The 13,208-nt window shown below is 37.6% G+C and overlaps 1 protein-coding gene across 4 annotated transcripts in view; it reads right to left on the reverse strand.

The window, feature by feature from the left end:
• Window positions 1-13,208, reverse strand: part of pde4cb (phosphodiesterase 4C, cAMP-specific b) — an 88,206-nt gene that overhangs the window by 46,637 nt on the left and 28,361 nt on the right. For 2 of the 4 annotated variants that reach the window (XM_053635639.1, XM_053635637.1), the window contains exon 1: window positions 4,273-6,290. The exons of the other annotated variants lie outside the window; for them this stretch is intronic. In XM_053635639.1, coding sequence (XP_053491614.1) covers window positions 4,273-4,484 — 212 coding nt within the window. In that variant the 5' untranslated portion in view covers window positions 4,485-6,290. Of the gene's footprint in view, window positions 1-4,272; window positions 6,291-13,208 lie in introns of those variants that run through there. 4 annotated transcript variants of the gene reach the window in all.

The following is a 13,208-nucleotide window of genomic DNA, read 5'->3' on the forward strand; positions in this document are numbered from 1 at the left end:
CTCATTAGGAGGGGAACATTAAAAAAACACCATTCCAAATCAGCAGTGGGAAAAAGTACAAGAAAATGATATTAAAGGCGAAGTAGGGTTAATTGGTCTTGTGTCAACATGTTCACCCTCAAGGGTACTCGTGTATTTAAAAGTGAAAGTACATAACTATAGTACAAAGTGAAAGTTAACAGATATTAGAAGTCAGGATGGTTCTGTAGTTCTATGTTTTTGCATCATTCAGCTCACAGGAAAAGTTAAGAGGGTTAAAGCTGCAGTTAGGGTGACTTCGCTTGTATGAAATACTGCAAAATCCAACCACATCATCAGTGTTCAGTTGAGTTTCTATGAATTTTCCTGAGCACAGATTTTTTTTTTTCCAATTAACCAAGTAATTTGAATCAATTAAGAGCAAATGAGAATTGTGCAAAGGCGACTGGTTGTGCTATCGATGTAAACTGGTATGTATTTGAAGACAGCACTGTAAAATTCTCGAATCTGATTAATCAGATTGTTGATTAATTTTCCATAACAGCACAGTTCTGACAATAGAGCTGTCTACAAGGCAAATCACAAGTTTATAGTGATTTGCTCATTCTAATACATTAGTGATTCTATAGTAGCACCTAATTCACAGAGACTCATTGACTACGTTTACATGGACAGCAGTAATCTAATTATTGACCTTATTCTGAATAAGACAATATTGTGATTAAGGTGTTTACATGAGTTGCTTTCAGAATATTCATTTCATGTTCCCGTTTTACATGTTATAGAACATAGATCGATTAACAGCACACGGCATTACGTCCCCACATCACGCTGTCCGACGTTCCTCCAGAATTTCACATATCGACATACAGTTTGTCTTCGTTATGGCACCATGTACAGTTTTGGGTGTTTCATTTTTAATTTTATGAAAGCTTCAAGTGCAGTTAATTATTAGTCATGCTATACGTGCAAATAGACAACTGCTTGAAGCTATGGGATGTGTCCAAAACCGCGTACTTACCTACTATATAGTAGCCAAAATATATGAATTCCACCTACTCTATAGCAGGTAAGTACGCGGTTTGGGACGCGGTCGTGTTCTCTTGTTTGCTGTCAAACGGTTGAGCACTGCTGTGTGTGATCGTGTCCTGTCACAAAATGCGGTGAAAACTCCTACACGATGTTAATAGTGTGATTAAGGTGTGTACACGTCTGTAATGCACGTCGATAATGCGACTAAAACAGGAATACTCCACACGTCTTAATTCGATTTGGTGTTTACTTCGAGTATGACTTTAGTCGGATTAAGGTACCATGTTTACATGGTAGTTTCTTAATCAGAGTATCGTCTTGATCTGGTTAATATCGGAATATTGTTGTCCATGTAAATGTACTGAATAAGACTAGTGATAAACAGATTAAAAAGCATGATGTTATTTAACAAAGAAAAACCTATAATCAGTGATCTTCTGAACCTTTCTGTAATGTAGACGTTTATTTTACATTTATGGAAGGAGTCTCCAGGGTCAGTACATTGTAACAGTCAGAGGTAAAGCTGTCATTTCTGCCACATGAAAATGTTTATACGGTATGTTTCACAGATGTTCGGCAACATTAAATGTAATAGAAAGATTAAACATACGATGCGTCATTCATTAAAATATAAAAATTGCGAGTGTTGGCAAAGATGAATGAAGCTTTGGGAAGTTCTGTTATAGGAAAATAATTCACTTTTTAGATGGTTGCTTCACATCACACCATTCGATTATTTTCCTATAACAGAACACCATATTGTATTCCTTCCTTACCAAAAAGAAAACTATAAAGGCACATGCACATAATTAATAGAAGTGGCAACCCAAATACTATTAAATATTCAGAAGGACTGAATGACAATGTAAGGAGTAAAACGTATATATGTTTTCATGGACATGTATGTGGCACAAGAGTACAACTATGAACTTTTAATTATATGTAGTCGAAATACAAATGCCATAAACGGAGACGTAAGAATAGTAACAAAGTTAGTTCGTTCCACTTCATATCAAATCATATACTTTTTCAAAATCAAGCAACACAAGCCAGAAACATCACATCCTGGTAGTGAAACTGATTTGCCGATTTGCTCAGAATAGAGACGCCAATTCATCTCACAGCAACACTTTCCTATATGGCCAAAGTAGAAATAAGCCAGCTGCTAAAACACACATACAGCATGGTTCCTATAAGCATGTTTATTTTTAGCTGGCTCTGTTTGCGCCGGAAGCAAATGCTCTCTTTATCTTTTCTGACACTAGAGCTAATCACTGATAATGGAAGCACTGTACTTAGCATGTTTCCTCTATTTAAGTGCTTCTCTGGAGTTGTGTTTTTTATCTTGTTCGGCACTTTTTCTATAGTGTGTTGCGTGATTTCTATAAATGTGCTTTTCATATGGTGCGTTTGTAATTTGGTCAGAACAAGCGCCAAAAATGAACACAGCTCCATTTTACTCCATTGTTATAATCATTGTTCATTTGTGTAAAAATAGGGGTTGAGCCAGGGCTAGCTGATATAAATGAGCTAGAGAAACTAAATCTGTCTTCACCTTCAAAGAAAAAAGCTTCTTTTTTATTACCATGAACATCTTATAATCATTAAACGATGGATAGATATTAGATTTTAGTCCTGCCATGTAATATCACGACCAACCCTGACTCAAGTATAGTAATCTAAGTGTTTCTGTTCATAACACCTAAAGAAAACCATGGCAAAATATTGATACACTGATCATCCTGTTGAAACAAATCTTTCCATTACCTTCTGCTTCATTTGTGCTCGAGAGGAGAATCATAACACAAATTATCTATCTGATCTTACACCCGACCCCCACCCCTTGATGCCAGACTGATATCTAGACATTCTTTGAGCACATGACTGAGAGAGTGAGCAAACACTCAGGAAAAAAAAAATCTGTGTGCCCATCTCGTTCACCTTCAAATGAGCATGTTAATCATCCACTTATGTTCTGTTAATTCACAACCAAAATCTGATTGATCTGAAGCTCTTTTGCTCCCCTGACCAGTTTCGAATGAGATCTAGGAGGTGGAATGCTCAATGCTCTAAATTTTTTGGCTCTTCTTAATTTCAGGCGTTTTTTGACCATGTCTCCCTCATGACTAATGAGGACACTTGTGCATAGTAAACTGTGTGGAGTTGATTTTTGTGAGAACGATTCAAGAGCTGTCCAAGTCCAAGATGACGTCTTATCTAAAGCCATCAATTCCACAGCAATAGAAGTTAGATTTACTAGGCCAAAACAGATACGAGCCTCTCAAGATACAGAGTCAAGATAGCGGATGTTGACGGAAAACATAATGAGGAAAAATATCAGCAGGATGACTGATCATGTTACTTCTTACTGTGGTATATACCCAGTATACCCATTAAGCAGACAGACATTTCTCATCTTCTCATCAAGTTGCATTATAAATTTCCATATAGTATTCTGGACAATCTGCCGGTCATGACCTCAGTGAAAAAAAAAAAAAAAACATCTCTTATGTAAGATTCCATGGAAACAGTTTAAGAGAATCCGAGCAATGGAAATGTTTATATGAAGATCAGAGCGACGTCTGTACAATTCTACTCATCTGTAAACTCCAAGAAGACTTACACTGTCTCCAAAAACAGATTGATAGACTGCTACTTTTATGATTTTTGGTAATCGGAAAAAGTTGCCTCAAAGAAAGAAGCATGCCTTTAAATTGAGGGTTTTTAAAACCAGGTGCTTGAGCACATTATGTGTTTAATTAACGAAAAATGATATTTACATCCAGGTTAGTGCTGCTTTCTCTTTATTCCAAATAACTGGTATATTAAAAGGCATAATAATAATCTGAGAAGTTAAGTGAGGCTTCATGGAATCCACAAAGGTAGATCTTTTCTTTTCATATTTTCAAATACAGATAAGAGGGGTAAAACAGTGCCTGGTGATATTCTGTCCTTAGTGAACACTGAAATCCATCACTTAAGGCAGAAGAAAAGATCTGAACCTAAGACAAAACAAAAGGCTCTTTTCTTTGCTCCACTTAAGAGCTTACTGCAGAAACACGTCTTCTGCTTTTACTAGCAGATTACCTACGCAACACCACAGAGCCTTGTGTCTGCAAGCTTCCTCGTGATGCTCAAAGTTGCATGATATGCAGAAGCAGACCAGCAATGTGACGCTGATCAAAACAAAGGCCCTACATATTTCAAATCAAATGAATAAGGTGAAGATTGTCTGCTCAGAGAGTAAAAGTTAGGCAATACCTGGGTGTATGGGCCAGAGTGAAGCGCCTCTGGAGAACAATGCTGCGATTCATCAGGAGTTTCCTGAACAGCAGTGGCGAGTTGCGTGGAGAGTTGCGGGGAGACTGTTTTGTGGTCGGAGATTCACATGGAGAACCCCCTGAGGATCTCGGCTTCAGCTTGATGGCCTGGGCTGTGATTACAGAGCTGTCCTCTTCTTGTGTCTCGCTCATGGTCCTGAGGTTCTTTGATCTCCAGGCTGAACTAAACTCGATGGTTATCTGGTATTCCCTGATATTATCCCCACAAACCCCAGGAAGCCTGCACAAGCTCGCACGAGGGATTTAATCATTCTCCAGAGGTGCCATGTCACCTAACTCAAGGGAGCTGCTGAGTAGTTTTGACAGACACAGACACCAGTGTAACTCATCAGCTTCCATCCATTCCCGGTTTTATTTACATTACAAGAGTTCACTCCCTCCCCCGACTAAATATGGCCGGATGAATTACTTGCAGGTTTACGCTGCATGAGTTGGGAGGCTGCGGTTAGAGAAAATTTGGGAGGAGAGATGGTGGACAAGGCGAAGGGGTGGTGTGGCCTGGAAGCCCACAAAGGATTGCATGGTTGGAGGAAAGGGAAGGAAAAAAGTTCACGGCATAATCATTTCCTTTCTCAGTCTGTGTGTATATAAACATTAACTACCCTCTCCCCCATTTCTTCAGGGCCTGTAGCACAGAACTTTCCAAACTGCTGGCCTGTCTCAGACCACAACACACACTTTCTCCCAGACTATGGTCTGCCTTTCCAGCAACAGACACTCAGTGTCTTTTTTTTCCACTCAGAGTGGAAACAAAGGGAAAGAAAAGAGCAGCTGTGGAGTCACAATGGAGTGATGCATGAGGCCTTTCTCAATTTACGCATTTTACTCATCTACAATGAGATGTTGTTTTCTAACCTCCTATGTAATTTATTTGTCCAGTATAGTTTTATTGACCCAGTACCAATTTTTCCCAATAGTAAGCCTTATATAGTAAGTTATACACTTTACAAATATGATATCAGTCAGTAACAAATCCAATAAGACAATCTCATTGCATTATATAGCGGCACCCTTCATAAAAATGATTGATTTTAAAGTACACCTTTTAAAGTACAGAATTTTCTTTAAAAAAAAAGAAAACAGTTTAAAGTATATTATTCAATCATATATTTCTTTCAGCCTGGAACATTTCCTGTTTCCTTTTGGCATAAACACAAGGTTACAAACATATACATTCCCTTTCTCATCCATTGCCAAAGAGCATTCTCATAAAATAAACAGATGGTGGATCCCAGGAATGTGAATTTTTGCCAGCAATGTTTTGCAACAGCCATCTTTAATATCAGGATTTGAACCTTAATGAAATTATATAATCTGAACAGAAGAGAACAGTTCACTGAAGAATATAAAATGAACAATACAGAGCAGCTTGAAACGTTCAGTGAATGTTAACTGTGATGATTTTGTCATTTGAAAGTGTGAAAAGACTACCGTGGCTTAAGTTAATCTATACAGGATGGCCATATGTTTTAGCTCTGAATATCACGCAGTGCATGTTCTTTCTTTCTTTCTTTCTTTCTTTAAATAAATAAATAAATAAAATAATGAATTTTTGCTCATTTTCATAAAGGGGGCCAATAATTCTGGATCCCATTGTATTTTTTAATGTTAAAAATGTAACTACTGATGTCGTGAGTCACCCTGACAATCCTACAGTAGTAATTCAGAGCTGTGTCGGGAAAGTTGGGTTGGAATTCTGGAGCGACGGAAAATTTATGTTGACACACAAGATCAGATATGTCAAACTTCTTCACAACCCAGCTTTAGGCATAAAAGAAGTGAGACTAAAGAGTGACAGACAGGAGCCAGCAGCCAATCAGGGGACAGAGACAGAGAGACAGAGAGAGAGAGAGAGAGAGAGAGAGAGAGAGAGAGAGAGAGTCTGAGGAAGTAAATTAAAAGCTTTAGGCATAAAAGAAGTGCAGCTAAAGAATGAGAGACAGGAGCCAGCAGCCAATCAGGGGACAGAGACACAGAGAGAGAAAGACATAGAGAGAGAGAGAGAGAGAGAGAGAGAGAGAGAGAGGAAGTAAGTTAAAATATAAAAAATAGAATAAAATACTGTGAATGAAAAATAGATTGATCCTTGTTGTGGAATTTGTATTGTGTCCCAGTTGTGAAGCTGTTTTAGACAGGGAACTCCTGGAGGTACTTGTGTACTTCTGGAGGTACTTTTTTTTATTTCAAAAATCTGCTTGGTGTGTATATTTATTTAGTTATGTTTAGTCTAGCGTGCTATCATGGTCTGGAGAACACAGATAATACGGGTCTTGATAGTTTTATTTTCGATGCTGTATATTACAGAGTTAGTTAGGGTTAAAAGGTGTAGTTTGCATTTATCAGTGCCGGATATGCACGGTTGCAGTTACACATGAGGCAATACAGCAGCATGCTGTGAGATTCCAACTAAAGCAACCAAGATGTTTTGCTCTTCATTTAGTACTCAGTAACTATGACACAATTTAAAAAAAAAATTCTCATTATCAAGATTTCTCTAATATTGAGGAAACATATGCAAGAAGATAATTATATCCTCAGAGTTGCAAATACTCGGGTCGCATCCCAAACTGCATGTTAATACTGTACTAAATATTTAATACACCATCAGTGTCATTAATATTCATAGTGCTTGATGAGCATTATGTGGCTTGGGACTTGAATTCTCGGAATGCTTTTTTTTTTTTAATAAACATACAAAAGCCATACAGAATGTGTAATGCATGACAATCAATCATGTGTTTTCTTGTCATAAAAATCAAAAATAAATAAATAAATAAAATGTTTTTAATAAACATAAGCTACTCAAGGGATACTGGGGTGATCAAAAACATATTTCTGACCTCTTTACCTATTCAGACACAGCTGTCCTGTGAATGCTTGCCAAATCCAACCAGCAGATGGGGCTACCAGAGAATATTACTAGCCTTCATAAACACACACCAGTTCTCAGGCTTGGCAGCACATGCACACACTTCACATTAGGGAACAAATTTTGTGGAGGGAGAATATTAACACAAATGCTTTCCTGTCTAAAGAGATAAGAAGCACAGCTATTTCAATTTCATGGTTCACTGACGCCTTGGTTTTGAACAAAGTATAATTCGAATGAATTTCTTATCAGAAACAACAGCCATATATTTAGGCTTTTGGGTAACATAATTTAAAAGCCCCCCCACTTAACATTTTAATCCGATTAACAATGTCCACACTCGCTAGATAACAATGTCAGAGTTTCACAATCATTCTGATCATAAACCACATCACTTAGGTATTGTGTTAATACACGATTACTGTTTAAATGATATTTGTTGGATAGGTATTAGCTTCCTAAAGGGGTTCTACTTGGACCCCTATCTGATATAGAAACACAAGGAACAGTGCAATGTATGCTAATAATTTCTTCTCATTTCTATAGTAAGTTATTCTGTAAAAATGTACATAGATCTGGCCTTTAAGGAGGTGCAGGCCTATTTTACTTAGAATTTCAGGGCTGTGTATAAGTTCCAAACCACATAATTAGCAATGTGCTCTTGACTCTCACGACTGCCTTTTCACTGAATGTGACCAAAATAAATGTGTATTATGAACAGACTAGTGAAGCAACAGAGAACTCTGTGAGCTGATTGGTTAGCGCAATGAGTACTACAGTTCAGTAGCCTGAACCAGGATTCTCAAGGTCATTGCTCTAGAAACACATTCTTTTCTCTGTACATGGCCTCTTATTCACTATACATCACAATGACAGAGATTCAGTCAGTAACCGTGCAATGTTTCACCTGCGACGGATCGAGAAACTAAATGGAAAACTGAGCTACAGTTCGCTGCACCGGTCCAAATATTTCAGCATTTGTTTCCGTTTCCTCAGGGTCAATCTGTACATGGTAGTAATACATAATACTAATCATTCTTCAGCAACAGTAGAAGCGATGCAACTTCAGTGAACTGGAAGAAGAGGGAAATGTAGATGTTAAAGTGTTTTCAGGGGAGCTTCAACGTACGAGTGTATTGAGTCTCATCATGTAACTAGTGATACAGCATCCCCGACTGCTGTGAAATACAGTCTGTATTTCTGCCAATAAAACTGCCGTGGCAACCAGAAGACATTTATTTAAGGTAAAAAGGAGAGCCCATGATGCTCAGTGACCTTCAGTGGTCTCTGCTGACATATAATGAGAGACCTATGATGAGAACGGCTCTTTTTATTAGTCTGTCTGCTAAAACTGCAGGAAAACTGTTCTATGACTACTTCAACTTGACTGACTTACTGTATTCATCCATAAGGTTGGCCTTCTTGAACTGAGGATTTTTTTAGCTTTTGTATCAACAAAAGCGAATACAGGTGCAGGATCTGAGACTTATTTGCAATCGCTTTTCAATATATTATGGCAATGTACGAATGAAAAACACATTTAGGGCAATCATTGGAAAACACTGCCCTCTTGTGTGTGATTTAGGACAAATCAAGTAGCGTTTAATGTTTTCAAGAAGACTTGTGTACCACTACACCAGTCACGTCTCACCCCATAGGCAGAGGCAGAGGAATAAGGCAGACCTAAATCTGTTCCATGACAAATTTGCTGCTGAGAGCAACATTTCTAATCAATTCCTCTCAAGCCATGGCTGAACAAACAGCATGCCAGTATCTATAAAGAACATTGTGTTGACTGAAGTCAAACAGTGCCGCTGTGAGGGGATAACTGACATATCACTCATCATCGTGGAGAAACAACAACACCACCTCGGAAGACATATACAATGAAAGATTGGTCTTTTTTTTTTTTTGAATAAAGATGTTTAGAAAAGGTTACCCGTGTCTGATATGATTATTTTACCAGCTAACCAAGCACCTTAACAATACAAAGTGTTTATGTTTAAAATAAGAGAAAATTTCAGCCTCAAGTATTGGATTGCGTTAAAATGTTATATGGTAATTTTACATTGGAAGAATAATATGAGGAATTATTCTCAGAAGCAGAAATGTTAGACAATTTTTTAAAATTATTTTTTTAAAGAAAGGAGCCTGCCTGCCTTTTATCTAGCTGTCAGTGCAGACCAGTGTTGCCAATTTAGTGACTTTTCAGACCCCTTTAGCGACTTTTTTGCAAAAAAAAAAAAGTGCCTAGCGACTTTTTGGACAAACCTTACCAAACCCGCGAGGTCTTGCTTTCCTGCTGCACTCTCACCTCTCTCTACATTTGCTCTGTTCAGTGAGGGTCTGAGAGCCAGAGATTTAACATGTCATGGATAACGAGACACACCCTGCGTCCTAATTTTCATAGTAAGTAAGTAAATTTTATTCATATAGCACGTTTCACACAGCAAAGCTGACCAAAGTGCTGAACAGAGTTAGGAAAGTAAAAATAGAAAACAGAATAAAACCAAATAAAAACCAAAAAAGTCATCATTCTTATGCAAATGTTTTTAGAACACAAGATGAATGTAATGCAACATGTTTTCCATGTAAAATAGTCCACGTTATTACAGCCTAGTTCTCTTGTTCAAAGTAGTTCTAGTGTTCAGAAACATTTTTGATCATTCATGTTCCACACCTGTCTGTTATATCGTTTTATATGTCATAAAGGTTATAAAAAGTAATTCTTAAAAAGTACAAATACACAAAAGCAAAACATACATCTATATATCTATCAAAACAGATTATAGATTAGGTTATATAACCTGGGGGGGGGCTTTAGTTACAAAAAGTTGAGAACTTTTGCTCTAACATTAGAAGAGTAAAGACCTATTTAGATTCTCGATGAGTGCTATATCTACAAGCTGAACTAATCCATGCTCCAAGTACAATTTCACTTTAATTAAGGGATAAAATGCAATTAGGATCTGAGCATGACTAATTAATAGGGCCTTAAAGTACAAAGATTGAAATCTTTCCTTAATTAATTGTAATCCTCTACCTGTGGTGCAGCGATTAAAGTCTAATAAAAAGGTATAAAAGCGATGTTTCGAACTTTTGACAGGCAGTGTGATATTTAACACAATTCATGACCAACTACTTTTTGCACTTTGTTATAAGCATTAAATGCTTTGGCTGATGTGTTCTGCTCTCACACTGGGACTTCACGTGCCTCCCGTGGCTTTGTGGCACCACACTGGCCAACATCCTGTGAGGCAGGTGTCCATGGTGACTATCGATCTCCGTTGGGACACCGCTCACAGACAGACCCCTTTCGTGAGAATATGCTTGAATCTCTAACAAGTTAGAACTCGTGGCCCTGTCACTGAGACAAAGCGTGTCACAGTCTGGTAATTCAAACAGACTTTCTGGAACACAGTGGCAAACTTGATGGGGTCTGAAGCTGCCATGTGATCAAAGGAATATATTTGGGTGTCTAGCTGATGAACCGGGATGTGCATGATTTGGGAATGCCACAGAGCAGGTCCTTTTAGCTATACTGGTTTCTAGTTTCTGAGACCTGTGCAAAGAATGATCCTGGAACCTAGTGTAGTTTTCTCGGGGTTGATATACAGTGCATCCAACTTAGCCACAGGTCTCCTGGTTGGATAGATGGCTAAAGCCGGGTTCACACTGTATGATTTTGGCCACGATTTGGTCGTCTGAGACAAAGTTTGAGAAGATTCCTATAATCCTAAGCCAAAACCCGTAGTCTTTTACCGCATGTTCCCTGACAGCCGTTGCGATCAAATTTTCCCCCGATTAAATTCTGCCCGTGTCGGAAGATTAGAGGCACAGTCATGTAGTGTGGCTTCTCATACTCTGTATGAGTCTTCGTGCGTGCGTCAGTTTTTCGCGTACAGTCTGACATTAATGACAACTTAGATCCTACAGTGTGACACGGCTTACAGCGGGGCTCATGTTCGTACAATCTGACAAGCAACAGTCGCAAAACACTATTAAAAATCGCACCGTGTGCACCCGGCATTAGTGTGGGGAAAAGAGAGAGCAGAGGTAAGTGCAAGGTAGTGCAGTGGGATAACGGGAAATGGAGGGAAACCGAACTCTGGCTCCTTTTCTGCATGTTAGAACACTTCTGTGCATGTTAGTACACTTCTCAAGAATCACTCGCCATGTATTCACAGGCCTGCAGGTCACAGATGGTTATGGAGAAGGTGGGTGAGCACCCTACTGTGTAACAGAACTCATATCAGATACTGCCATACAGTCACTTCTTCACTTTGGGGAAGGTACTGACATGTATGTACATGCACACAAGAAGGTATCCAGGTGATTCTCACATGCCTCTGGCAGTTAAGAGGGGTGGAATAGAACAAAACATAAGAGGGAGGCTTCTAGTACAAGTAAAGCATTATATTTTGACTTCAAAGTGTCTACCAACGTAGATGCCCAGTATTATTTTATATACCAGTTTGTACGACACAGTTTGAAGAAAAGTGCTAGACATGATATTACTTAAATACTAAAGTGCTTACGTTGCTGTTCTTATGGATCAGACTGTTATGAGAGCCACATCTACATTTCTCTGTCAAACAGGTTTGGGTGCAAACGCTGTTCAGCAAATACAAAAGAAAAGCTTAGTGACTGACTGAATGCAGAAGCAAGACTTCACAAAGAATGTCGGGGTTATTTAAATGGAGTATGTAAATTGGAAACTGGTGTGCACCATTAGATATGCAGATATTGTGAACAGAACATGATTGGTCATTTCACAGATCGTGTTGTGTGTCAGTAGGCTGAGGATCATGGGAATTGTAGTTTGGGGCTTCAGCGTAGATCGGTGCAAATAGTATATATTTTCTATCCAATTTATTTTAGGAGTTCCTTTACATAACAGACTATTTTGAAGAAACCCAAGTATTACAATATTTCGTAAATTGAAAATAAAATGTTTAATCATCTTATGGGGCAAAAGTCCCTCAGGAGTAACTTAATATTTTAGTATCTATAGTTAATATAGAATACAGGCTACATTGCACTGAAAAAAAGAGATTCAATAGAACATTGTATATCTAAAATGAGTTTAAATACATTAATTTAAAAAAATAAATAATTTAAAACACAAGTGCATCAAAATGAGAGCAAAACAACATAATTTCTAAAATCTATTTGAGTGATGTTGCTACTTGAATGTGAAGCTAATTTATAGCACTGGGTATTGCGACCAATTTGGCGATTCGATTCGATTCTTATTTATATGGTGTCGATTCGATTCAATATCGATTCGTTATCAATATTTCATTTAAAATGTTAGTTTTGCAGACATGGAATCCATGTTTTAATATAAATGCTGGTAACTGAAACCCTCCTACTTGGCTATATTACTGAAATACACATTTACTTTAACAATAGGGCGCACACAATTATGTTTAATTACTTTTTACTTTTACTTTGAGTAACAAACAATGTAAAATGAAATCATAGATATGTGCATCAGTGCACACAAGGTAAGCACAAATGGCACATTACTGTAAAATAATAAAAACATTGTAAATGTGCAACAGTGAAACAAATTAACAACTTGAAACATGTTGAAGAAATAAAGCACATGCATTAAGAAGCGATTCAGGGATTTCCTAAATCCATATTGTTTCATTATTTTGAAGATCGATTCAAATTAGAGAATCGATATTTTTTTACCCAGCCCTACTAATTTACATATCGCCCTCTACACTCTCTGTTTAACATGTTTATATTAAATAACATATACAATTTTTTTTTTGTATTTATTAAGATAAATGTTTAACTTATTCACAAACATAATTATTGCATACCACTTTCCTCAGGCTGAGTTTTATTTAACCAAGAACAGGTGCACAGCTACATAAAATCTAGAAAATTACGGGGGAAAAAAATGGGGGGGAAATCGGAGGTGCTAAAATTAGTCATATTGGTGTTTGCATTATTTGATATTTAATTTGTAG

Source organism: Ictalurus furcatus, chromosome 10 (genome assembly GCF_023375685.1).
Source record: "Ictalurus furcatus strain D&B chromosome 10, Billie_1.0, whole genome shotgun sequence".
NCBI classification, from domain to species: domain Eukaryota; kingdom Metazoa; phylum Chordata; class Actinopteri; order Siluriformes; family Ictaluridae; genus Ictalurus; species Ictalurus furcatus.